Source organism: Leptosomus discolor, chromosome 1, assembly GCF_034619465.1.
Source record: "Leptosomus discolor isolate bLepDis1 chromosome 1, bLepDis1.hap2, whole genome shotgun sequence".
NCBI classification, from domain to species: domain Eukaryota; kingdom Metazoa; phylum Chordata; class Aves; order Leptosomiformes; family Leptosomidae; genus Leptosomus; species Leptosomus discolor.
The window spans coordinates 209,169,296-209,196,806 of record NC_141391.1 but is presented as its reverse complement, the minus strand read 5'-3'; the positions used below and the strand labels follow the sequence as shown (position 1 = coordinate 209,196,806).

The 27,511-nt window shown below is 37.7% G+C and overlaps 1 protein-coding gene across 1 annotated transcript in view; it reads left to right on the top strand.

Moving 5' to 3' along the window:
* SEMA3A (semaphorin 3A) overlaps window positions 1-27,511 on the top strand; it is a 171,791-nt gene that overhangs the window by 113,414 nt on the left and 30,866 nt on the right. The window contains exons 8-11 of the mRNA XM_086474513.1: window positions 23,131-23,273; window positions 24,446-24,560; window positions 24,659-24,728; window positions 25,777-25,921. Of these exons, the coding sequence (XP_086330639.1) occupies window positions 23,131-23,273; window positions 24,446-24,560; window positions 24,659-24,728; window positions 25,777-25,921 (473 nt within the window). The remainder of the gene's footprint in view (window positions 1-23,130; window positions 23,274-24,445; window positions 24,561-24,658; window positions 24,729-25,776; window positions 25,922-27,511) is intronic.

The window sequence follows — 27,511 nt, the reverse complement described above, 5'->3', positions numbered from 1 at the left end:
CACACAGCTTCATTCCAGCAACATCTGTGACATATACACCCCTCTTTTATTTGGAGCAGAATTTTGTCTTAAACTAGTTAAACTAATCAAAATGATTTATAAAGAAGCCTTTTTTGTTTTAATTACGTTGAGATTTGTGAAGTGTGATTAATTTAAAACATATACAGACACTACGACTAACGCAGTCATGCCACAGGAGGAGATTGCTGTAGGGTGCAAGCTGGACGGAAGCTCATGGCTTGTGGAGGCATCAGCCACACGTCAACACAAGGTAGCTACAGAGCCTTGGGCAGGACTGTACCTTGTACAGGCTTTAATTTTTGACCGGTTTGAAGGGAATCTGACACTGGCAACCAAAGTCCAGCAGAAAGTGAATCTGCAGAGCCTCCTGAGCAGGCCAGAGTTGTCATTAGTCTGGAAAATCTGAAAGGGGTCCTGGGCATTCTAAACTATTGGGTTTCAAAATATTCAGCAGTTTAACAAGGCACAATAGCTTACATTATTGTATGGATAAAACTAAACACGCCTCTAGTAGTTTATTTGCATGTATGGGGAGAGAGGAATAGTTTCAGAGAAAATCTGGTTTTGGCTGCATGTACCAAAATACTTTAAAATGCATCTGAGCACTCCATCCAAGTTCTACTGAAGTCAAATTTCCAATAGCTTAAATGGAATTACACTTGGCTTTAGCTATACAAGGATATGAGCATTTTGGAAATGAGAATTCGTCATCTGAAAAAGCTGACATTTGATTTAAGTGAGCCGGTAATAGTAACTGTAGTTACTTTGAGTTAATTTATATTTTAATTTTTGAAGAGTTAACTAGCCACTTTTGCTGTACATCCTGCTTGCATCTGCACTCCTGTTTTTGAATTCACAAAGTATTTTGTTCTTAGATATTTTTCACTCCTAGACACATTATTTATGTCTTTGCTGAGGTCCAGGTTTTCTTATGTGGTTTTGCAATTTAGTGCAAACTGTTTACACATATTTTTAATGTGTAAGAGCAGACTGTGTTTTAACAGCACAGTTTCTTATTAGCTATAGTCAGGAATTTCTAGTATCATACTGGCTATCATATGAGCTGTATATACAATCCATAACAAAACCAAACCCTGACTCATAATTAAAACCACAAAGTGCTATTGAAGGTTGGATTAACAACTCTCTATATAACTTATGCATTGGATATATATATCAGCTAAATGTGTATATGGCGAGTTGTATGAATCTGTATTTTAATATGACAAGTTGTATGAATCTGATTTTTGTCCTGTTAAATCTAGTTTTGTCATAATTCATGGGGACTACTGTGAGACCAGATTCAGGTCTATCACATTTCAGTTCTACAGTCTGTGCCTGCCCAGTAACCCAGAAATATTGTTCATTGGGTTATTTTATTATAATAATAGACAAGATTTCTGGACTTCAGGAGACAGTAAAGTACAAGGGTTATAGACATATCCATCTATCTTGGTACCTGGTAGAGTAATTATATGTTAAAGATAACACAACACCCACTTTTGTTATGATAGTCATGATGACATAAAGTCCAATCAAGCAAAATCTGCTTTTGTGCAGTAGATTTGCACAATGACAGCTGAGTCAGGAGGATTTATGCAGTGGGAAAGCACAGCCATTGTCCACAGCCCCTGTACTTCATCGCTGAAAATGTGTCATTCCTTTGTGGATTCGGTTATCAGTCTTTCAGCACTAAATGTGAGAACTGCTTTTCCCAAATTAGCACTAAGGTTACATCTGACAGGGTGCAGAAACCACAACTGCTCTGTGCTCAAGGTGGAGAGGGCAGTTGCACATAAAGAGCTGATGAACCTCAAGCTCTCTATAATTTAAGTACTGTCCAAAATGAGCATAAAAGTAGAAAGGCAGTATCTATCATAGCATAGGGTGAGGGTGATTTTCTAAACGTAGAACTAAGTGTAGTTCTTATGCTATATTTCTGTATGGAAAGTTTCAAGCTAATTTAAAAAAAAGGTAAGAATCAAACTAAGGTCTTTAGATATTATTCTCATAACTGGCTATAATTTAATACATATTAATCCTTAAGCACCTTTTTGAAATCTAGATTTAGTTTATCTCTCCATTGTAACTTAATAAGTTTGCCTTCCTAAAATGAAAGTTTGTCTTAAAATGTGCACTACAATGTTCCTGTTAAAGGCTCTAAGACTTTAATGTTAATTTCCCAGTGATAATATCCTGGCAGACTTTCCACACAGTACTCCTAATTTCAGCATCTAACAAGGAAATCCGAAAATTATAATTGTTTGGGTTTGAAACTCTGCAGGCAGGCCAGCCCTTTGTGTTTTTTTTTCTTTTGTCATTTTTCTCTTTTAAATATAATTATGTAAGAAACTTTGTGTTAGTGTGCATTTAAAGTGGATATACTTTTAATGAAACAAGCTGTCATTGAAGGATGAGGTATAGTCTGCTTCCTTAAAGATCTGTATAAACTAGTTTTGAACCTTAATTTTGCAGAACCTTATAAATTTTTTAGTGAAGACATGGATTGCTAGGTAGTGGTGGGTTTGTTTTTCTAGTTACTTTCTATAGTGTGCTTGGCCTCAGGTTAAAAACCACAATTCTAATGGACATATACCAAAAGCTGCATAAGAACAGCAGTTCTGATCAAACTTACAAAGTGAAATGCTCATCCCCATAAAGTTTAATAGCTAGGTGGTGAGACATGGAGTTGTAAGTCCTTGCTGATGTTTACTTCATTCAGAGCAGGAACTTAAAACTGCTCTTCCCATACTAAGGCTAAGGTCAGAGCTGACAGGGTGCAGAATACACAGCTCTATGGTACCACAAACGGAGAGGAGAGGACAGTTGCGCACGAAGAGCTTGCAAACTTTTCCCAGAATTTAAATATCGTCCTGAACTAGCATAAAAGTAGGACAACATTGCGCAGAGTGATTAAGTTTTTTGGATTTAAGTATGAACACAGAGTTCCTACAGAGATCACAATCACTTTTTGGAGATGCTCCGCCTTCTAAAAGAAGTTCAATTCTGCTTGGAAGAGGGCTTTGAACAGTGCCCAGCCCAAGTGAAGGTGCTGACCAGCAGCTCTTGAAGACTTTTTCAGTCTTTTAAAGATATTAAATACTCACAGGATTCTAAAGTCGTTTAATTTTTTATAAATAATGAGACAGCCACCAAGCCAAATAAAGCAAGGGAGAATGATTCTATAGCTGTGCAGTCAGGCCGTTCATCTAGAAAGCAGGGAACCATACATGAGTCACTGTAGCAGTGTATATTTAATTACTGATACAGAGTTGGCTAGATGTGACGTGGCGTCATTTACAAAAACACAGGAAAATAATTTGGTGCTCAGGGAAGTAATCTTGGATACAAAAAGCTGTAGTTCAGTGCCCCAGACTGAACCATGTACTTTGTTATAAGCCATGTACATGCTCACCCTGGATGTTATTGGCTCCTCTGGTAAATGCATGGAGTTTCTCTGCAGAAAAAGCTTTGACAGTCTTAGTTGGTCCCAATAAGGGTCAAGAATAGTTTTGAACTCTCCAAAAAAAAAAAAAAAAAAAAAATCCTGAGACTGAGAAAAACATCTCCTGTCCAGCTTTACTATAAGAAGCAATGACTTTGATGTTACACCTATGCCTTACAGAGTCTTGCCTATAGGCAAAACCCATGTTTTCCTTTAAACGTGCCATTGCCTCTTATAGTTCAGACACATCAGAAGCTAGTGTTATTTCAAGAAAGTGTAGATCAGGTCCTGCTTCTATGACCTGCTTCAGCAATAAAAAGAAAAGATTAGCAGGAGGCCTGAGCAGGTTCGGAGCAGCTTACCCTGGTGCCAGGGAGTTCCCTGGTGAACTGCACGCAGTGTTTGCTGTACACCTTCCCAGGCAGTGTTCATGCAAGGGCTGACGGCATGGCTGGAGGCACGAAGGCAGAAATGGCAGTGCAGTGTACCAAAGCAAATGCTAAGCAATGCAAAAGCAATGTACTGAAGGCAGTTTTCAAGCTGAAGATTAAGGGAGTGGAAGGGAAGCTTGGAGCCGCTCTCGTATTCCCTAACTTGAGCATAGGGGGTCTGGCCTTAAATTGTTAATATTTTGTAAAACAAATAATCATAAACATTTATTTTGAAAGTAAAACAGAGTTAGGCTGCAGAAGATTTGGAAGGAAATGAAATCACAAAAGCTGCATTAAGGTAGTATTATGAATCTGAATTTTGCACCCCAGAAAAGTGAGGGAATACTGGCCTCGCTCACCCTCTGTGCTAGACCTGGGGTTAAAACAGACTGTCAGTCTGGTTTTCCAGCCTTGGCTTGGAATTTACTTGCTTTTTATGGGTTTAAAACAGCTCTATGATATTGTTTTAGCATACTTTCCATGGCTTAATTTTTAAAGTGGAGTAGTAGCTGTGCTTAGTCCTTTGGGGTTATTGTCCTTGGTAATCTTTACTTTACGGTTACATAAACAGCTGAGAATTATAGAAGCTGAGCGACTGTTCCATAAAAAAGAAAATGCCCTCTTAAATTTCACAGGCTCCAAGGCAGGAAACATGGACTTGATACTCTCCTGGCATTCATTCAAAACTTTAGCCACCACTTTATGTTGCTTCCACTTATGGCAGTTTGTAGGATGTCCCAGCACTGGCAACTTACACATACAATTTTGAAAATATATGTATTACACCTTAAAGGAATGTACGGCAGGAGAAAGACAAGGTTGCAGCTAGTTTATAGGATTTTTACCTCTCGAATAAAATGTATTAAATGTGTCAAGTTATTTAGATTTAGTATTTGTTGTCTCACAACTACTCTTGCTGAGACTTGGATGTGCTCATTTGCTGCATCCTTGAATCTATAATTTGTCTTTGGTCACCTACACCAAGGCCTTTTCCCGCTATACATACCCACCATTGCCCTCCTTTTCTGTGCCACTCCCTTATCCCTAAATGCCTTCTTGGTGTAGCACTTTACAGCTCACTTCCTGTACATTCCCAATCCAGATATACAGAAGGCACTAAAATACATGACACTAAAGGTAAGCAGATGTGGAAAGTGGCTGACCTGCCAGCATAGACAGGACCCAACCATCCTAGTACCTGGGGGTTATTTCATAGAGTACATCTAAGACATTCTTGGAGAAAGGAGGTGATGGGTGCTACAAATACAATAAATTTCCAGCAAGAAACGAGCTATTTAAATAAAGGACTTCTTAAAACAAAACAAAACAAAACCAAACCAGGATCTGAACTGCATATGAATATATTTAGTCTTCAAATTAGAAATCTTAAACCATGGGGGGAATGAAATTTGAGAAAGCTACCCAACAGAAGTAGTCAGTGAGGCAGCCTAGCTGGTTTTAAGAGGAACTCGGATAACTTTTTATGTGTTGTCACAGAGCACACTTGCCTGACATTGCAAGGGACTGCAGTGAGTAGACTAAGAAGCCTCTTCCAGGTCTGCATTCCCATAAGTTTACAAGAGCACACTTAAACAACTTCACCAGTGAAAACAGTGGGGATTTTTTTGTGTGTGTTTTTTTGTGGTTGTTCTTTTGTTGGTTTTGGGTTTTTTTTTGCCCATAAGGATCTCTTGCATTTAAAATATGCATTTCTATATTTGAACCAAATGAGTCAGCTGATATCTCCTATCATGCAGGCTGTAGTGTGGACCAAGACCTGCACTTTCCCACCACTGCTTATACAGGCAGGAACAACTCCAACCTTTGCAGGAACAAAACATGTCCATATATGCAAGTCTCATTTCTCACTCAATACACCCTACCACCCCCATTCCCATTATCTTCATTGCTAAGAATAGTAATAAATAATTTCACAGTGATAAATTCCATGTGTGACAAATGCTAATGTCACCTAACACAGTGCTAGGAAGTGCTCAGAAACTATGGTGATGGTGGCATAATAATGTGAACAGAATGGCATACAAACTCAATTTACAGGGTTTTTTTCTCCCTTAAGTCTGTAGATCCAAATTTGAGAGATTGAATATGAATTTTAAATTGCTTTTCTCATTGCAATCTAGCAAGTCTTTTCTCTACACATTTTTATTACAGGCCGTTCTTCTTCTCTTGGAAAAAAATGTAGAATTTCTGAAATCACAAAATAATCACTACTTTCTTAATGTTATTGCTTGGCATTTATACTGTCACTAACCTGAAATGGTTACAACTCAGGAAGCCATAGGTCTAGCTGAATAATTGATCAGAAGATATTTATGTATTTCAACCAGTTGACTCATCCTGTCTGAAAACTGCTCCCTGTATCTTTATACAAAGGAAGAGAAATATTTGATTCAGAAATCAAAGATTAAGTAGCAATTAGAGAATGTGCTTTACAGTTCTTCTGGATGAAGATGGTGAGTAAAGACAACCAGAAAACTTATAGTCTCCTATTAAGTGTCCTAGAAGAAATTATTTTAAATCCTAGGGAATAGATATCTCCTCTCTCTCTCTCATTCTTTCCCACCTCAGTCTAGGATTAGGTCATTTTCTTAACTAAATTTCAGTGCTGGGGATGAGATTTTGTTGTGTTTAGGCATGAAAAATTGGTACAAGTAGCCAAGCGACAGGTTTTGAGGCTGGAGTGGAAAAACAGGGTAGGAAATGTGAAGCAGAAGAGGACATTGCCCTGGTTTGACTGCACATTTTGAAGTCTTCCTGACACTCTAGAGAATATGACCTGGGGCAAAAAGACTTGCATCAGTAAACATATTGGTCTGAGCTACAGCCACAATACACTCGGTGAAGTTAGGATACAAATTAGTCCAGGAACACCTGACTTAGGATATGTATATTTTACATGGTTAACCGTGGGCTCATTTATGGGTTTTAGCTTGGTCAGCCTTATCATCGACACTGAAAAATAATAGCTGGGAGCGTAGATTAGAAGCCATGCTTTGCTGCAATTGTACTGTGACTCTCTTTATAGAGCATATAAGATCAAAAATAACAGGAGAGCTCAGAGTTCAACGCTTTGTGCACAGTTTCCACTGGAGACCAGAGAAGTTTGTCTGCTGCACATAGTACAATTTTAGGAAAGAAGTTCATAGCTCTCAAAACAAGCACTGTGGGATATGACCCCTCTCCCAAACAGATCAGTGCATAGTCCCTCTCTAAACAGAGACTTGGAAGTGATTGCCAGCTTGGGGATCTCTGCTCACTCATGTACACTGAAATGATCTGTTGCTGATGTGCCTTAGAATTGCTAACTTTTAGGGGTTTTATGTCCGTGGTGAATACAGTATTAGGTCAATAATCCAGAAAACCCTGGTGGGCTTCATGTCAGGGTGAGACCTGAGAGTGTAGCCCTTCCCGTCACCTATGCTTTGACTTTTCTGGGGAGGAAAATGGACAAATGAGCCAGAACAAGCTCTGGTTAGATGCTAGACGTTGATAAATCAGTGCACCTGGCTGTACAGGGTAAATCAGGTCGTCTCGTGTGGTTGTTCAGAATCAAATTTGATGACCCAGGTCAGTTGCTTTTTATAGACATAGCTTTAGATGAACAAAACTGAGTCTCATCTTCTACCTCCAGCAGTAGGAGCTGTGTAAAAACCCAGCTGCATGAATACACTCCAGGAGTCAGTCTTGATCCTGCATGTCTCCAGCTCTGTACCTTTCACATACTGTATAATAAACATCAGCAATTGTCTGATTAGCATTAGTCCCACTGATACCCTATGTTCTCTAGAAAGCTTTTTTTTTTTTTTTTAAACTGATAAGGATTGCTTATTTTTATGTATTTATTTCAATGGATAACTTGCAGAGTTGGCAAGGGACAGCTTTCTAAAGTGACGGTCTTCGCATGAGGAAGGTGACAAACTCAGTATATAACTCAAGCAGTGGTAGCTGTGGTGATAATCTCTACTAGAAAGCTTTGTGTACTACTTTCAGTTAATATATGATTAAAAAGACCACACCTATCTATAAATACATGTATAAATATACACATATTACCCATATGCGTCAGTTCATAGGAAGCCTCTCCTCTTTCCCAGGAAATTAATTTCAATAGGGAAAAAGTGATAATTCATCCAGGACAGGTGCAGTGTTCAGGTTCTAAGACTGCACTTTGCATTTGGTATAGACCTCACTTTAAATTACACAACATGGATTTCTTTGTAATTATTATTCTTACAAAGATTCAAATCATCTTAAGGAAAAGGAAAGTTCAGATTAGGGGGCAGGATGCCAAAGACAAAGCCTATGTGTTATGGGCCTTGCAAATTCAAGTAGGTTTCCCATGATCTCTGAGATCACTATGAGGGCTCATCACAGCTCTGATGCTTGGAAAACAGTGACTTTTAGCTACCAAATTATGCCTCCTTTCCTGTTCACAAAAGTAACTAACCAGTTTTTCAAGAAAAGTTAAGCAGAAATCTGTTTGTAAGGAATCACACAGCAGAATACTAATTGATTTAAACAAAGCTGGAATGGGTCTGTTACAGCCCCCTTCATTGGGATATGACATACATCTGAATCTTTTTTCCTGTGTTCTTGTGTTGGGCTTTTTTTCTCTTCTGCTCTAGCCATCAATTTAATGAGTGTTGACCCTGTCAATACCAATTTCCTCTTCTCAGGCCACCACGTTCAGAGTTTGGTGGGCATTCAATAGAGATTTACTGTTGACTGGGTAATTTGAGTTCATGTGTGTGGTGAAAAATTAGTGAGGAGAATTACCCAGAAAAGTGGATGCCATGACAATGCATGTCACCATGGTGTGACCAGCTCTGCTGACATAGGTTTCAAAAGCTCTCCCCCTGTGAAAATGGGGCCTGTTTGCAAATTAATTAGTTTCTGGCAGCAGCTTGATTGTTGACCCAAAGTTTGTAGAGTGGAAAAACAATCAGATTAGTGTGTTCAATATAAAGGCCCAGCGCGGCACTCGAGTGCAGTTTGCCAAACTGTTGAAGCCGTGAATAGAGTGAAACAAATTCTTTTTTGAGAAGCCAAGGCAAAGGTTAAGTGTGATGTGACTAGAGCACGCTGGCCGCGGGGTGGTGGGGAGAGAATTAGAGGTTTCAGCTACACAAAAATAGAGAGTGCTGAGCAAGTTGTATTGAATTTAATGAAATTCAGCTTCAGATGCAAAAGTGGTTGGCAATGTTTTAGTCTGTGTTAAAGGGAGAAATAAGATGGCTTTGTTTTAAGAAGTTTTCTTTGTACAGCCATGTGGGACAGCAGGGACTGAGCCTCCAAAGGGTATTAGAGACACTTCCTGAGCCTCCATGCTGTTTCTAAGCACCTGCAGACTTAGGTTTGTACCAGTTCCTCCCCACCACACACTAACTCCCTTTATCTCTAATAATTCAACCCAAGCTTCCCATTCATCACCTCCAACATTTGGACAAGTTTCTTTTAAATAGTGCTGGTGCCGAGACTCACAGGCAAATGTCTTAGAAATCAACCCTTGCAAACAGATAAATTAGCTAAAACTTGTTATTCAGGTACTGAGACAAAAGTTAGATACTAAAAAATGCCACAGGTAAGATCTTTAACTGATAATAAATGAGAATATCCCCAATGCAGCCAAGAAAGATATACTGATTTCTACCTACTGCAGCTTTCAGCTCATTTCATTAATATGCTTTATTTCTTCAATGGCTGTTTTTCACATAAATCTGCCCTTCAACATCCATTTACAGCATTCACTGTTATTTCCACATCTACAAACCACCCCAACTTTCCAAACAACCCCTATGCAATTTTTAAATTACTTTTTTAATAATTTTAAAAAAATATTTTAAATTTTAATTTAAATTAATTTTTACCAGTATGACAAATAGAAAGAAGGAAAATGCAACAAATGTGGAGGAGACCATGTTCATGAGCAGTTGATATGGTCTTCTCTCGAGCCAAAGTCTTGACCCTGTTGGCCTGGATCAGAATACCTCACAGAACCAGGGGAATGGGAGGACAGAGCTGCTGAGCCAAAAATATGAAGGGCTCCACCACCCCATAGCCATCACCCCACCAAGTAACTGAGCTGCCCAGCACACCCAGCAGAGTAAATGATGTGAGGATACAGCCCCTTAATCTGTTCCTCCCTTTTTCCTCCATTCCATAAAATTACAACTGTTAGTCTGCAACCTATACAAACTTTGTGATTTGTAATGGGGCTGAACCTAACTCCCTTTACACTAACATTCCTGAACCGTGAATTGCTCCTCCCAAAAGGCATTCAGTGTTGCTTGCAATTAACACAACTGATTGCTCAAAGCCAGCACCTGATGTGGCACATAGCCAGCTGGAAGCATAATTGGCTCCTTAGATGGAGACACATCCACTTCAGAGTGGAGTTTGTGATGACGGAATTATTAGTTCAAAGTACGGCAGGTATTTGTATACCTGGTCTATACATTAAAATCTCAGCCAGCACTAGACACAGCTGAATTAAGTTGCAGGCTCAAAGCCTCCCTTTCTCTCTGTCTCCATAACTTCCCCTTCTCTTTGTTCATGAAATCGTGTAAATTCCAGTCTGAATGCTTGTAAGGGTAAGTAATTGCTTTTGTTCTTTGGGTTGTTTAATTACAAATCTCAGTAGATGACAGGTCCTCTGCACTAAAGGAAGACATCACATTTGCACAGTTACAGAATCCCAACACAAATGTGTGTGGCAAATCAGTGACTGCAGATTTATTCATGCCCTCTGGGACCTGCACTGCCTTTTCAGCTTAGCATGCAATATGATTTAAATTACAGCTTGTGCAGAGCTGTGCCTTGGGATTACACTCCATGTTTCCAACTGTTTATAGTTCAGTGAGCTTTAACCTCTGTGATTCTGAAAATTAAATAATGTCACGGCTGATATCAAACTGATGGCTGGTACTAGATTGCTAAATACTGTCTTGTATTAAAAGCCTATTTTAACAACAAAGTGGAATCATCAATGTATTTAAAACATTGATAACACATTCAGGTAGTTCAAGAGCACAATTCAAAAGTCACACTAGCAAAGAATTGCAAAACTAATATTAAGCTCCATTCTCAAGGATATATTCTGACTTCTGTATTTAGCAGGGTTACAGCTGTTGATTTTACTAGAGCAGGACTGGGCCTAATGCAGTACTTTGGTTAGGTAGACACAAAGAGCCCGTAAGATCAAAAAATGTAGATATAGTATCTGTTGTAGTTAAATTCAGACTTGTTAATTCCTTGGAGATTTTATAGTTTTGTTATTTCTGAAACACTATGATATATCAAATCTTACATCTTGAAGACCCTTTTGAGCTATAAGTGTAGGATATCTTAATATTTCTGTAGCCTTTCAACAGAGGAGAAAAGAAAACCCCTAGTTACAAAATATATTTAATATGGCATGTAATTTCCCAGCAGATCAGTTTTTATCCTTTTCAGGGTTTTAACGGATACAAAAGCTTTTAGTAATTTTTCTTCATTTACTTCTGCAAACCCAGTGTTTCCAGGATAGATGCTGTTCCAGTCTCATTTAAGACACTTCATTGCCTTGCTCCCCAGGTTCTGCTAGGCAACACCTGCAAAACAAAAGGGTGAAACAGATGTCGCCACCAGCATCATTTAGCCTGTAGAGCCATATTCATGACTGTGGTGTAAGGAAGAGAGAATAGGAAGAGAAAGGGACAAATGGGACAGACAAATGGATACTTAGATTTCACTTCTCAGGGTAGCATGTTTGACTAACTAACAGAGAAAATAAACAAAGAAGCCCCAAATACCTTATTCACAGAACTGCAGTTATCAGGTATGATGGACAGATCACACACACACACACACACACACACACAAAGCCTGACAAATGGTTTGATGCCTTTAAGTTTTGACAGCGCAATAGATCCTGAACTTCCCATTTTTGCATTGACAAAGCAATACTTCTTTTTCCCCTTGATCTTTAGAGCACCCTGTATTACTTATCTCAGGCTTCAATACCTAGCTTTGAGGTTTCAAATTAGTGTCTAAAGTGCTCCATCCCTTGCTATTCCATTGGATTCCATGGATTTATATCAGTCTATCCTTGCTGTATAGCTCGCTGTTAGATTTGATTTTCTAAACATGTAGACAGGTGCTTTTACATACCGTACAGTAAAAAAGACACAGTAAAGTTTATGGTAACATTTAACATACGTCAAAGTACAGAAGTATTCACCAGCTAATAGTTGATAGTCAGAAGCAGTGAATGCCTCAGATCTGTACATGTGATAGTGTACAGATAAATGACTATATTACTGAAATGTGGTAACATTGCTTTTAAGATTCTCAATTTCAGTCTCAAAAGCAGCAGTGCTGTCTGTTTCCATATCCAAAAGACTGTTGAGAGTAACCCACCAAAACTGAACTGCCAGCTGATATGCCTTTTTTAGCTCTTTTTCCCTCTGTTCTCAAATCCAAATCACTGGTGGCTATAGGCTGAATGTTTCATATGTTAGGACGGTGGTTGTCCTATAGTGTTATCAGGGGAAATTACCTCTTTCAAAGGTGAGGGTTAAACTGTATATCTTTGAGACTACCATCTTTTGTTCAATATCCAGCAGAATTTGATGTTCCTGAGCACTTACGGCTGCCACAAGCATATTAAATAAATTAAGACAAAAAATTCCCTTTCTGACATACCTTTTAAAGTCATAGGCTGGCTTGTGTTTTTGTTATGTTCCTGGATTATGGAAAAAAAGTATTTTTTACACATATTTGTTTATATGTATAAATTTCATTTCCTGTTGGTAGGTTTGTAAAGTTTTCTGTTCAGGTAAGTGCTGCAAGATTTGTAGGAAGATTTTTTTAGATGAGTTGATATAAGAAGAAACCAGATAACCTTTCAGGGACAGAGTTTTTTTACAGATGATCAGAAAACAGAAGAAAAGTTATTTTAGAGACTGGATTACATATTTTTCCCATTCATTCCACAGCTCTTATGAAATATTTGAAAGCATCCAGTGGTAATACATTATCTGTGAATATGGCCATATACCTGAGGATTGGTGTTTATTGATTCTTTTACTGCCATTTGAGCAAAATTCAATAGCCTTATAAACAGTAAAAAGTGTTCCACTGATGTCAGTGAGATTAATCATATTTCCTGAGCACTATGATAACATTTGACACACTGTAAAATCTGACAGTCACAGGGTACAGCTCTCTTCCCTTACCCACCCCTTTGGTCTCTGTTTCCTATTCTCCTGTTTCTCTAAAGGAACTTCCACTAAAGGAAGAAAAAGCTCCGTGAGAAGGAAAGGTGCGAAACCTTCCTATGAGATATTTTACACGGACTAGTGGGTCATCAGCTTTTTTCACAAGATTGTGTAAATGGGTTGTCATTATTAATATCAGTTCTGCTCCATATTTGACATACTTTCAGCTTTTTTTTTTTTTTTGCCAGACCCGTCAGTAGAAAGTATTCTTTAAAAAAATGTTCACTGTTTCCCATTTATTACAGGACCTATATTTTTCACTGCGTTTTCTTCCTTTATTACTTTTTAAGTACTTTTGCTAAACTTTCTGCTAATTCCTCTCCCTGCTTTTTATGTATCACAAGCCTCCCTCACTGCTTTTAAAAATGCTGAAATTGTGAGCCTAATACAGTGTTACTCCAAGAAGGTTATAATTTTTAAAAGTCACAGTAATTACAATAAATAATTCTGAAATGCTGTCAGTGAATTAAGAAAAGAGGGTTTGCTTGTACAGGATAAAAATACATACCAATTAAACAGAGTTTGAGAACAACTTTCTGACAGAGTAAAAGATAATGTTGCAAGACGTTTCTGTCTCAAGCAACTCCATGGTTTTTCACACCTATGCTATCAATTTTTTTTCTTTTTTTTTAATAAGCAGAACTAAGTTTCACATCGTCAATAAACTAGCACCTTATTTCAGTTGGGTACAAATCCTGTTAATACTTTATGTTGACTGAAACTAAATTAAGTTGGAATCACATACTATGCTCATATGACTACTGAAAGAGGTTGTCATAACTGATGTTATCATACTGAATACCTCAGGTTGTGCTGAGGGGTTTTGCTTCCGCTTACAGATGCCTTACTGCATTTTATGTTGCTGGGCTACACTGACAGATCAGTTAAAACCAGTCATTCACCCAGCCCCTTTTTCAGTCTTTACTGCCATCCCTCATTAATCTTACTTTAATGGATTTTGCGTCAAGTTGCTTTACACTAGCTGTAAAAAATAATTAGAACAACAAAACCTTTTTCATAGTTTGACAAAATGACCTCAGTTTTGTGGCCAATCTAAAGGATTTAACAAAGAAATTAAATTACAGGAGATTGGATAGGTTAGGAAATTGCTGCAGGAGTGCTGCCTGCTGGATCACTCCTCAGGAACTGGCTCAGGCTGATGATCATTTCCCGATGAATGAACATCCCTCACTGAGAATTGAGATGATGTCAGAGTCCTGTCCAGTTTTTGACATGACATTGGGGAGGAGCTACACAAACCCTTCTACACACTTCAAATTGAAGCTGGCAGTACAAAATTTGGAAGTTTTCTTTCTCTTTTGAAAATAGATTATTTTTGACACAAAGGCCATATTTGTCCACAGCACAGGCAGGAAAAATAGTAATATATGTGTGGACAAAAGGTCCTGCTGGAGACAGACTTGTGCACAGATTTCTGACAGAGAAATCTGAAGAGTTTAGGTCTCAGGAGATACATGGAGGCTGAAGACATACTTGTCAAGCCACTGTTGTTCAGTTTGGAGTTTCATGCTTTTGCCAATAATACTGCTGAAGGCATCCCACTTTCCCTTCAGTGAAATGTGTTTGCCTTGTTAATCCCCAGCTGTGCCTCACACTGAGCCAGGGGACTTGTCTCCTATAACCTGCCAGGAGTTTGTCTGCTGGTGTTGCTGCAGCATTCTCTCTGCCGTCAGGACACTTTCTTATACCCTCTAATTTTCAAGTTGCAAAGAAGAAGAATATTCCATCCAGACATAACCACATGTCTCAGCATTCCAGAAGGCCTGAGAAAATCACATTAGTGGAGAGGAACAGGTTTGGTCTCTTGAGTTTTGGGTCATCTACCATAAATCGCTTGGGCTTCTCCAGGGACTTGTGCTCCACCTGTGAATCTTCAGCACTTACAAAAGGCAGGCCCACAGCATGGCTTTGATTGCCAAAAGCGTGTAACACCCTAAATCATAAACATCTTTTTGACTTCAGTGCTTCCATGCTCCATTTCCTTCCCTAATGCATCACTTTTTAAAATAAAGACTGTGATACTTAGTTTTTGTCACTCATCCAGAGCTCTAAAGATGTAGGTTACACAGTTAAGGCACGGGCTTTCCAGTGTTTTTATTTCCAAGTATCAGTGTCAAAATCCTCAGATAAACGACTGAGAGAGGAAGAAACAGGCTCTTAGCTGGAACTCTCGTTAGCTTTTTCTGCAGAGAGGTTAAGAAATACAGAAAATTGAGATTAAAATATTCCTAAAAGGGGACAATATGCTGCAAGCCTTCCCTTCTTTTCTGTGAAGGACACTAATTTTCTCAGTTGCCCAGTTATTCTCTCTGAGGGACAAGTAAATGAGTTTAAAATTAACAGTGTTGATAGATATGCAACACCTTAAAACATAGTCAGCAATGGAAAAGAGGTGTTAATTTTGGTTGTTCTGTAAAGAGATAATAATCACCTCTTTTAAATTAAATAGGGTGGGTAGATCATAAGCATTGTTTTGTGAGAAATCTAATTTACGTTGAGAATTAAGCTATAATTTTACTGAACTTTTGTATTCACTTTTCTTCACCATTTAATTAGTCATTAAGTGGAATCAAAACTATTGTTGTCTGTTTAGCACAAAGGCTTCAGAAAGTGATAATTGCATCAGAGATCAACATTTTCTTCCTTCTCCTTCCAGCACGAGTTAAAAAGTCACTCCCAAGAAATACCCATACCACTTACTGCCTCTAAGGCAGAGGAGGAGAGAGATATCTGGATAGTGGCACTGCCTGGAGATTTAAGCCTTGGCTGGCACTCAGGGGCTCACTGACACCACTCAGGAGGTGTTAAGCACCGGGAATTAAGGTTCTGCTCCCCTCCAGGTCATTTGACCCTGCGGCCCTGGAGAGGGGGCCGGGGACCGTGGGGATCTGCAGGCAGCTCTGGGGCAGCTGCCAGCCCCTCCCTGGCTGTTCTGGATGTGCACCCAAGTGCTGGGTCCCCAGCTGACCTTATGAAGGCCTTCACTTCTCTTTACCGCTATCCAGCCAGTGGGAGCTTATATGCCTTAGTGTGCTATTACAGCTCCCAACCACACTTGCCCTTCTTTGCTTTTGCCCCAATTATAAATCTGTAATTTCTTAAAAAAAAACTCCACTTAATTCAGATTTACCGTCTCTCATAAGGAGGACAATCCACAGGTGACACTCAAGGTCAAAGCACTGAAAAGCCAGGACGACCAGATTCCTGTATATGTAAGAGTAGCACTGAGATGTGGAGGAAATTACATGTGTAAAAGCTTTGTGCATCTTTTTTATGTATGTCTTTTTTCTTGTTAAGTAGCTGTTGCATCTATGTATTGAAATGATGGAAGAGTTATATGTCAATATTATTTTTAATATGTTTTGTCCTTGAAAATCATTACTCTCTTTATGTCACAAAAAAATTCCCACAAGTCACCACTGAAAAACAACAGCCAGATTCTGCAGAGATGAAGGTGTTTTTTTAATTCTGAAAAGAGTTTTGAATCAGAAAAGAAATGAAGAATATATATGCAATTGAAATGACAAGAAGCCTTAGCTAAACCTGAAACTCACTAGCCCATGTTATAATCTGACTATGTCACCAAAATTGCTAAAAACTAATTTAGAAACTGACTGTCATAGCTAACACACTATTTTAACATCATCGTTCCTCAGCATCAGTCTGGCTTGACTCAAAGATAAACTTCTTGATAAATATCACTAGTCTATAAAAATTTCTGATGAGAATTTCCATTGCAACATCAATGAGTGACCGTACGGCTTCTTACCCTGTGATACCTGCTAACAACTCAATCACGCGTGGCCTGCGTGGAATGGTAACATCTCAATCCATTCATGGCACCTCCGCCTACCCATGGTTTTGAAAACAGTGTCTCTAAATCACATTTCTGCTCTGTGGTCTGTCCCTGGTACTACCTTCCATGTCAGCATCTGTCAATAAGTTACCGCAAAACCTTCTTGTTAGCTCCATAATAGCCACAAGTTACCCCTTGTGCAAAGAGCATTCCCACCTTGAGGATGTGGTCTGATGCCATCCGTGTTGTTGAGGAGCTTCACTGTAAGTAGTGAATCCATGAGAGCTGCGCTGCGTATGCCTGAGTCATCAGCAATGAGAAGGATGTAAAAACTGAAGAATTAAAATGAAGGGGCTTTGGAAGAACACCACTAAAAGCTTTGGTGTTTTGTAAACTGCATTTGAGTGTGTAAAACCACAAACCGGCTTAGCTCTCTCATCACCATACATTAAAAGCCTTGTCCTCTAGTGACCTTGCCAAGCATGCCCATGGCAGACAGCTCTGCTGTGCACTTTTGTGGCTGGCGCTGGAAGTCCTTCTCTCTGCGGGTAGTAAAGCTCGCTCTGATTGCAAGTTCAGATTTTCTGAGGACAGTGCTTGACTCTCTGTGCTGGGTCTCAGTGGATGGGCACTGTACGTAGTTACAAAGTCCTGAGTAGCTGTCTATTTTTGTTGTTGTTAAATTTTTAATTCCAGTTTCCCTAGTCTAGTTCTTCTCCTCAGGGCCCCAGTCACCTGCCAGTACTTTTCATTAAATTATAGCAATTGCAGTTTTACTGAGCGTAAAATTTCCCTAGTTTCCTAGAATTTTCTTGCTGTGAACTGATAAATTAGTAATTTTGACCGTAAATATACAATAATAGGGGCATACAGTTCAAACTCTTTACAAAACATTTCCTGAGAGAACTGCCCTTTGGCTCCTGTCAAGTGATGAAGAGATGACCCAGCTTCTGTTCCCTCAGCTTACTCAGTCTTGACCGCTTAAAGGTAATTTTTGTGCCTTCAAGTTTATAGATCTTCATTAAAATGCTAATACAATTCACTTAGAAATCCGATTTCTGACTTTTATTGTTTCTTGCTATGGAGGGGTGTGCATGTTTGTGTGGTTGTTGCTGCTAAAGAGTAACATTTGTAAAAGAACAAACGCAGATCGATTTTCCTTAGCTTTTCTCAACCTGAAGTGCTGAGACAAGCAAAACATGTTTCCATTACTTAACTAAACAAACAATGGCATATAAATCATAGAGGCAGCTGGACCAAGGTGTCGTTTTCATAAAGAGCCAGATTTCTCATGAAGGACACTTTAATGGGCTGCTGCCAGTGAAAGGTCTGCAGAGCTGGTAATTGCAGGCGGGCATACGAAAAGTGGCGCTACAAAAGTGTCATGTGGGATCTGAGAAATAGCCCCACAGCCAAGACAACTGGAAAAAGGAGACTGAAAAGGTGTGTGCTTTAATAATTTGCTTCTCGAGGCTGATTGTTTTAAATAAAAATCTAAGTTTTTATTTTTAGCTTGTTCACATTGGCTGCAAGATCAGAGCAGTGTTTTCAGCTGTAATTTTATTTTGATCATGTTTATGCTGTGGCTTTGTTTCTCCTTTGATCATGCTTAAACATGTTTCAGGCATGTTTGTTTGATGTATGCTGCTTTTTAAAGCGCTCTTCCATATTGTCTGCTTTGCGTTTTTTTTAAAGCAATGAATCATTACAAAATATTTGCTGTCAAATTATTTCTTAAATTCATTTTCCCAAAATGTGCTTTCTGGACCTTTAGCCAATGGGAGACTGCTTTTAAACAAGAAAGTGGTGTAACAGCATTTCTGAATGCTTCATGGATTGGAGAAGGTTTTAAGGTCACAGAATACCCAATAGTTCATACGCAGAAATTTGAAATCATCCTATCTATTCACAATAGCTGCAGTGCATTGACTTTTACAGTTGTCACCGGTGGGTTTTGATCAAAGTCCCACTTTCCATTCAGTAAAACTTGCTTGAAGTTCATTCCAGCACTTCTTTCGTGGCTGTGTTGAATGTATGAAATAGGTCAACCCTGACTGAATTATTTTAAACTTCCCATGGGGACGCCTTGATACCGACCCTGTTTAATTTTGCAGGGTAAGGCAGAGGAGTCTCAATACTTGAACACACACATTCATGGATGACATTCTTCTGCTGCATGGGTGAGCAATTAGGAGAGTCAAGAAGTCCCTCATCTATAGGCAACACCTCCCTTTCCCTTCCTCAAAGAGAGCAATAAAAAAAATGCTATGTAGTCCATGGAGAGGGCTATGTTGCGTGACTGCCGGCCATCTGGCTGATTGATTCATCATGACCCTAAACAGTTAGTTGTAAGCATGGGCTGAAGCCCTGAAGTCAAATGCAAGTGTGCATCAAGCCTCAGGCAAGTCAAACAGCTCCTCCGCTAATGAAACAACAAAGAGCACACTACAGATCACTAGTTCACACTGCCCACTTCTTAGCTTTATAACCTACGAAATTATCAACCACATTTCTCTCTGCACATACCATCATGATGTCGCTTTTATGATCATTGTATTCGTTCTGAACAGAGATTAATCTTTCTATATGCAACAGAACACATGTAGCCTGTTCTTCCTTTATTTGCTTCATTGCATAGACATAGATCTGTTATATGGAAGAGAGGGAAAAGCCCCAACACCACCAGGTAACAAGAGGAATGGCCCTATAACATGAAGAACCACTCTTTTATTGACTAAAACATATTGATTTAACCAGGCAAACAGACTAAGGTTTTCTCAGTAAGAAACACCAGTGTTATTCAACAAAAACTGTTCCATGATGGATGGATGTGTTCTAATATAAGGCTGTGTGACTGCTTTATTTTCAAGGATGTGGTTAGGATTATTAATCATTAATTGGAAAACTGGATTCATCCCAGATGAGCACTAGTAGGAAATGTATACAAAACATATTCACATGCGCTCTGGCAATGGCATTAGTTATACCTGCCTTCCTCACACCCCTCTCCTCTGCTACAACTCTGACAGAATTATTTGAAATACATATTTTCAATTTCTTAAACTATTTTTCTATCATTCTTGTATCAGCCCTGCTTTAATACTAGACTCTGTTACTGTTTCTAGGTTCACTGTAAAATTGCGAGAGGGAAAGAAAAGAGTAATAATATGCTAACCAAGGGCAAGCTTATATAACCCATAATATATCAGCAATATTATTGACTCAAATGGGACTCCTCACAATATCTTCATAGGCCAATGTAAAGTTAGATTTTTGATGCCTGAAAATATAGTGATTTATTTTAGAATCTGGTATTTTGTGATTTACAAAACATTTTCCACTAGAAACAAATCATTCAGCCATTTGGGAATGTATTTAGGTTTTGGCTGAACGTTTGTTTTTTTTTACCCTTTTCATTAAGACTTTTAATATTGCAAGAACAGTGTATTCAGACAAGAGGTTCTCCAGATCCAGTAGCCCAGAACAGTCTACTGATGGGTATACTCTTTCTCTGATATATCCTTCCACAGGCTGTGATGCAGAAATTTTCAATCTATACCCTTGTGTTTCTTGTGATACAAGTTGCATGCAAAGCCCCAGTAGATTGTATGTAAAATAATAGATATTTACTGTGGTACAATATAGCCTAGATATTATTTATCTTGTGCCTCATGTCAGTGTGTAACTTGAAGATTATTAAATGCATGCTAGAAAGAAAGGAAGCAAATTTAGTAGCTTGGGTTACTGGGGTTTAGGGTGGAGAGCTTAAGCTGCTTACAGATTTTTTGATGTTTTCAGATGTCTACAGATTTAATAGACAACACGTAATAGACAGAGTTCCACAGAGATATGTTCAGTGGCCTGTGTTGTTCACGTGTTCATAAATAACCTGAAAAAGAGGTTGAGCAGCAGGATGGGAAATTTTTTCACACGATACTAAGTTATTCAGCATAGTGAGACAAAGGAAGACTGTGAATAATTACAAAAGGATCTTATGCAACTGGGTAGCTAAGCAATCAAATGACAAAATAAATTATTCTTGATGAATGATGTAGAGATAAACCATGGGGAAAACCATGAGGAAAAATGCCTGTTTTCACATATAAAATGATGGGCTGTGGACTGATCATTACCAGTGAACAGTGAGGTTCTGGGGTTATGGCACATAAAGTTCCATCAAAATTTCAGATCACTGCTTAGGAACTGTCAAATCCATATTAAATGTTAGGAATTAATAGAAAAAGAACAAAGAATTCAACAAAAAGCATTGCTATAGCCCTTGTATAAGGGCACAATTCATCCACATCTTGAACACTGTGGGTATTTCCGATACAGGAATTAAGAGGCACCAAATGAAGTTAGAAAGATCAATGTTCAAAACACAAAATCAGAAGTAGGTTTTAGTTCCCTAGATTGTGTACATGAGGAACATATTCCAAGAGGACACTATGAAAGCTGGAAATTTGCATGGGTTCAAGAAGGGTCTAGGCAGATAACTAGATGAAAAATCTATTGGGAATTACTCATATTTTCTATGTGTAAAACACATAGAAAGCAACCAAGCTGATGGAATCTGCTATGCTGAAATTAGTTGGAGGAAGGAAGATTATTCTGGGAGAATTTTATTTGTACTTAGCATATTCTTTATTTGTCCCAGATAATTACTTCTGGATAATGTTGGAGTCTGTATATTGATTTAAGTAAACCCTGGTCTAAGCCAGTATGGTCATTCTTGTATACTCTGTATATATATATATATATATATATATACACACACACACAGACTACACCAGAGTATATGTATTCATATATATACACACACACACATAGAGTATATGAGAATATATATACACATACACACACAAAATTATGCAGTATGTACTCATATAATAGAAACATCTAAACACATGCATGCATATATATAAATATATCAAAATATGTTACTTACAAACACTGCCATCCTTAATAAGGCAATGGGTTTCACAGGACGGCTAGTGCAAACTGGCAAAACAAAGCAGAGTTCATTATTTCCATGACTATACAGCAATAAACATACACTGAAAAGATGTTAATGCATGTAACTAAAATAGCTTATAATTTCACATAGGAACAGGACTCTGAGTAGTTAAATATAGTTCACAGTTAATTATCCCAGCAGGATGTAAAATGGTTGTAAAACAGATTGGTAAATCTGTTGGATATGCCTTCTTTTTCCAAATATAGTGAAAGATACCAGCTGAAGTATCTCTGTAAAATACAGTGATGAGCCAGATTCACCGCTGGTATGAATTTACTGTTATGGTTTCCATAAAATTCTCTTCCAAAACCTCTTTCCATCATTTTTTACATAACTAATCAGTGTGTCTGCATTTTATGTATTTTCATTTGTTGATGTCTCTTCTTTATCACCAAATAATGTTGTCACTCTAATTGTCAAGAAATAAAGGTTTCCTATTGAAAAAAAATTCTTTAAAGGAATGACAAGGCAAAGTATTTCAACAACTTGAATAGAAATTCAAAAATACATTTATCTTCTGAAAATGAGACAAAAATGTTGGGGTTGGTGTATCATAGTGTGGAAGTAGACAATATCAATCAAAACTGTAATTTTAAATTCAAGTTTTTTGAGAGTAACACATTAATAATTTGAGATCTAAAATACTTTCTTTATATATTCTTCATTATTGATAAAGTTAGGAATATTGCTAAAGTTAGGAATATTGCTTTTGTTTCCATAATTCTCTCATTTTATGTGCGACGCATACAGAAAGATTATTGACCAAAGTCAAAACAGCCAAGGAAACGAAAAAAAAATGTCAGTAGTAAATACGTGGATCTAGGAAGCCATGCTGTAATGTTATACAACCATTTGTAAATAGATTTCATGAATGTTTAATTGCTCCAATAATAAAGTTAAGATCTGTTCATTAAACATCTGTAGCAAACACCTCTATGTATTAAAGAGGAATGTAAACACCTGTCACATGTTAATGGGTGATTATGTACCTAACATAGATATATTTGCCATTTGATGCAAAGATTGATTCTTGTGAAGCAAAATCACAATTCATTTGTATAAGGAAGGCAAGTGATTTAATTCATGAAGTAGTAACGTGCACAACGGCATTGTCTTCTCAGATCCTAGATTTATTAGTGCTCACTTGATACCAGAGAGCGACAATCCAGAAGATGACAAAATCTATTTCTTCTTCCGTGAAAATGCAATTGATGGAGAGCACACTGGAAAAGCCACTCATGCCAGAATAGGGCAGATCTGCAAGGTAAAATGATGACTTCGTGTGAGATAGAATACATCCGCAGGGAGCTTTGCAAGTGATTTTAGAAACTGCATTTTCTTGCCCGTAAATTATTCAATATTAACACTGGCATTGTACTAAAGCAGAGATCATCCTAAGTGAAAGATAGTTAGGGGATAACACACCCAAAGGTGTACTACTCAGTTCTTTTCTGTTTGGGGAAGCTTCACAAACTATGATGTTTTGTTAAAAAGTTATAGGCATCTTCTGAGGCCTCAAATGTGTCTGCAAAAGAGAGAATCTTTTACAGGAAATGTGATACCTCCAGGTCGGCCAAAAACATTTGAAGAATTTACTTTTTAAAGGAATGTTAATACCTTTCCATTCCCACATTAGTGAAAATCTTTAAAACAGAGGCAAAGGAAGATTTAACGAAACAGTTGTTTAAGTTTAGCTGCAGAAATGGGCAACCATTCAGAAGACCCTTAGTGGCTGCAGATTGACTCACTCATCCACACTGATAAACATCCAAATATTTTTCTGTCAGACTTTTACAAAGATTTCTGCAAATGAAATTATATTAATAAATGTTGTAGCTTTGGCAACTACGATATTTACAGTAAAATTTCATCTATAAGCACAACTTCAATTTATCTTCTCAAATCTAGAGGTAGCTGCTTGAAAACCAATTATCCCGTAAGTCCTTTGTGCACTTTATTAATGAGTTTTGCAGCTATACAACTGATCCCACTGTTCTGGCATTTTTTATCTACTTTGTTCACTTGCAACTTGCATTTCTAATTTGTTACTACCCAGTTTAGAATAATAAACCCCTTCAGCTTTACCAGGGCATAGCAGCCTGGGAGCTGTGGAGCAAAATATCCTGCTTGTCTGTCTTTCTTTAGTGTTATATATGTATTACAAATAGAAAAATGTTTGGGGGTTGTTTGTTTTGTTTTGTTTTGTTTTGTTTTTAAATTGTGCTACTATGAAATATGTCACAATACAATGTAAAAAAAATCGATTCAGAATTAATGTCTTTGACAATGTAATAAAGCTTTTGTAAGTAGAAGGTGAATTCTCTGTTTTCTGTAAGTAGCATCTTGTGGTTATTTACTTTATTTTCTCTGTAACTCTGTTGATACTTCAAACAGAGACTGTTACTAGATATTAATGCAAAACACTTTTGTTATTAGAATGACTTTGGTGGACACAGGAGCCTTGTTAACAAATGGACAACTTTCCTCAAAGCACGTCTGATTTGTTCCGTGCCAGGACCTAATGGCATTGACACACACTTTGATGAACTACGTAAGTGGCAGAAATGGCTTTGAATACAGAAATGTTTTCAGGCATTATCCATATGAATTTAACTTAGTTCTTTTTTCTGTCTCTTGTTATTGTTACAGAGGATGTGTTCCTAATGAACTCAAAAGACCCTAAAAATCCAATAGTCTATGGAGTGTTTACAACTTCCAGGTACAGAATGTATCATTTTACTTGCATGAAAACTTGGGTGGCTTCTTGTTTTAAAGAGGTCTCTTTGTTAAAAATGTTTTTAAGAAACACAAAATTTTCTTAACCTTTGAACTGACAAGTCAGTGGCAGTAAGAAGTAATGAATTAGGCTTCTTTTCTTATGAGCCATGTACATCATCACTCTGAAGCTAGTAATCACAAAGACTATCAGTTTCTCAGGCTGTTCTTGCCGTTGAATTGACTATTTATAGTGGGGATCAGAATTTGTAGCCCTTTCCACACAGACCTGGAAAAATAACACAAGCACAAATATGCTTGTTTGGGGGCAGGGAAAAATAGAAAATCTGTGGTGTGAGAAATTGGCTACTCAAGGAGATATTATTAAAAAATATTGCTGAAAACTGGAAAGTTTAACGATCTTTCAAAAGCTCTGTTGTGACTTGAATGTTTTGGTTTCATTGTGCTTTCACCAAGAACAAAATTATACTTGTAGCTTTGGCCTGAGGAAGGTTTGCAGTACTGGTTGTGTTGCCACATTTATCTGTGAAGGACAAAAGATTTAGTTTCTAACCAGAAAGAAAGTTTCTAGTGATAACCAGGCATAGATGAGGGAGACTTACAAGCCCTCACTCTCTTCTGTAAGAAATCTCAAGGTAAGAAACAGTTTGCGTGTGTGCTGCCCAAATGACGGAAGAGACTGCTAAATAAAATAGAAAAATGTGAAGTGTAAGAAAGAATTGAATAGTGCTCTAGGGACAGCCCTGTTGAAGTTTACTGAAATCGGGGCTTTGGCCTTCTGGGGACAATATGTCTTAAACAGTGGAATAGCAGCCATCTGCTTAGGAAAATGTCTGAGAGATCATATCAGTTATGCTGAACTTTCACAGGAGGTGAGTCAGGATTGCTATGGGAGCATGTCAGAGTTTTGATAATCACCACATGCAATAAATTAGAAAGCAACAAGCTGCTATTCCCATAGCTCTTCCACTCGATTAAACTGACTGATAATTTAAAGAACCTGATTTGATTTCTTCTCCCCTCATTTTTAGTAATATCTTCAAGGGGTCGGCAGTGTGTATGTACAGCATGACTGATGTGAGGAGGGTATTTCTTGGTCCCTATGCCCACCGAGATGGCCCAAACTACCAGTGGATTCCCTACCAAGGGCGAGTGCCATACCCACGGCCAGGAACTGTAAGTACCCTAAGAAATATAGTAATCTAAAAAGGGAAAACTATGCAAAATATTTTCACACATTACAAGATCCTTGAGCTGAGATCCAGGAAGGAAACTGTAAAAGATCATGAAATGGATAGAGTGGCAGAAGGGGAAGCTTACAATTCCTCCAGGTCCAAAATGTACTGATTTGCTCACAAAGTATGAAACTGCCATAGCAACTTCATTTGGATTTTAATTTTGGCATTTGTATTAACAACTTTAGCAGAAGTTTGAGCAATGGCTGGAGAACTTTACTGAAAGTCAAATGTTTAATAAATTACTCTGCATTATTCTTTCCTCAGAATTTGTCTTTGTTCCAAATATTGACTGAGGCATTCTTGGTGAGAATGAACAGAAAACAGCATCTGCCTGGCTGTTAAGAAACTTTCAATTGTTCTCAACATTAAATCTAGTACAGTAAGACAGATATTTATGCAATGGATGATTGAGTGACTATAATAATTTCTAACTTCCGCTAACATTTTTTAAACTTTATGCTTCTACCTGTTTCTCTGTTTCTAGTTTATGAATGACTAAAATATCAGCGCATATAAGACATCCATAATGAATGGCTAAAATATCAGTGTATATAAGACAACCATATTCACATCCCCAACTGATGTCATCGCATTCTAGAAATATTTAACTGCCTCTGAAATTACCAGTAGTCTAAGAAGATGGGACATTTATGGAAAAAGCATTAATTGTATACATTGAGGTAGCTCCTTAGCTAGTATAGAACAACCTGGCCCATTTAAGTTCTGAAATACCATTGCTGAAGGTTAAATATATGCCTACACACATATACATATAAACTTTTAAATGTAAATAATATGCATCTATAATATTCTTTTTAAAGTCTCCTTAATATAAAGCACAAAACAAACCAGGAATAACTTTGATCCTTTCTTTTAAATCATCAGATTTTATAAATTTGGCTGGTATGTTTTGAAATTTTTCTTTCAACCTGATCTTTCAACTGATCTCTAAAAGTTACACAATATATATGCTCAGCCTAATGAAAATTACTTCCTAAGTAAAAGAAAACAGTGTCTCCCTGACAGCCAGATTCCTCAGCACTCCTTGCTCCCTCACTCAACTGCTAAAGAGATTCCTAATTTTTTCCAGAATTAAAATACAAGCTTTGTAGCATAGGAGAAGTTTCATTTCTCATTTGATGCTGAACTTTTTTTTTTTAATTACTATCGTTAATGCTGATATGTCCGAGGGCTTTTTTGAAATTATATATATGAAGTTTTACATCCCTGTGGAAAATGTGAATGAGTAATTTTTGGTATTTCTGGTATAGTTAATGTCATCTTTTCAGTTTGACAGACTTAGTAAATTAGTGTTCATTTTTTTGTTTATTTATATTCCTCTGATTCCAGTATTGATTAACCTTTCTAAACAAAACCAAGTAATAGATATTATGTAAAACTACAGACAAAGAACAATGTTACATGTTTCTATCATAGAAATGGACTGAGATAAAGATCTGACTGCTGCACAGTGGCTCTATTACATTCCTTCCCCAGCAGAGATCGGATGCAGCTCTACTGAGATTCT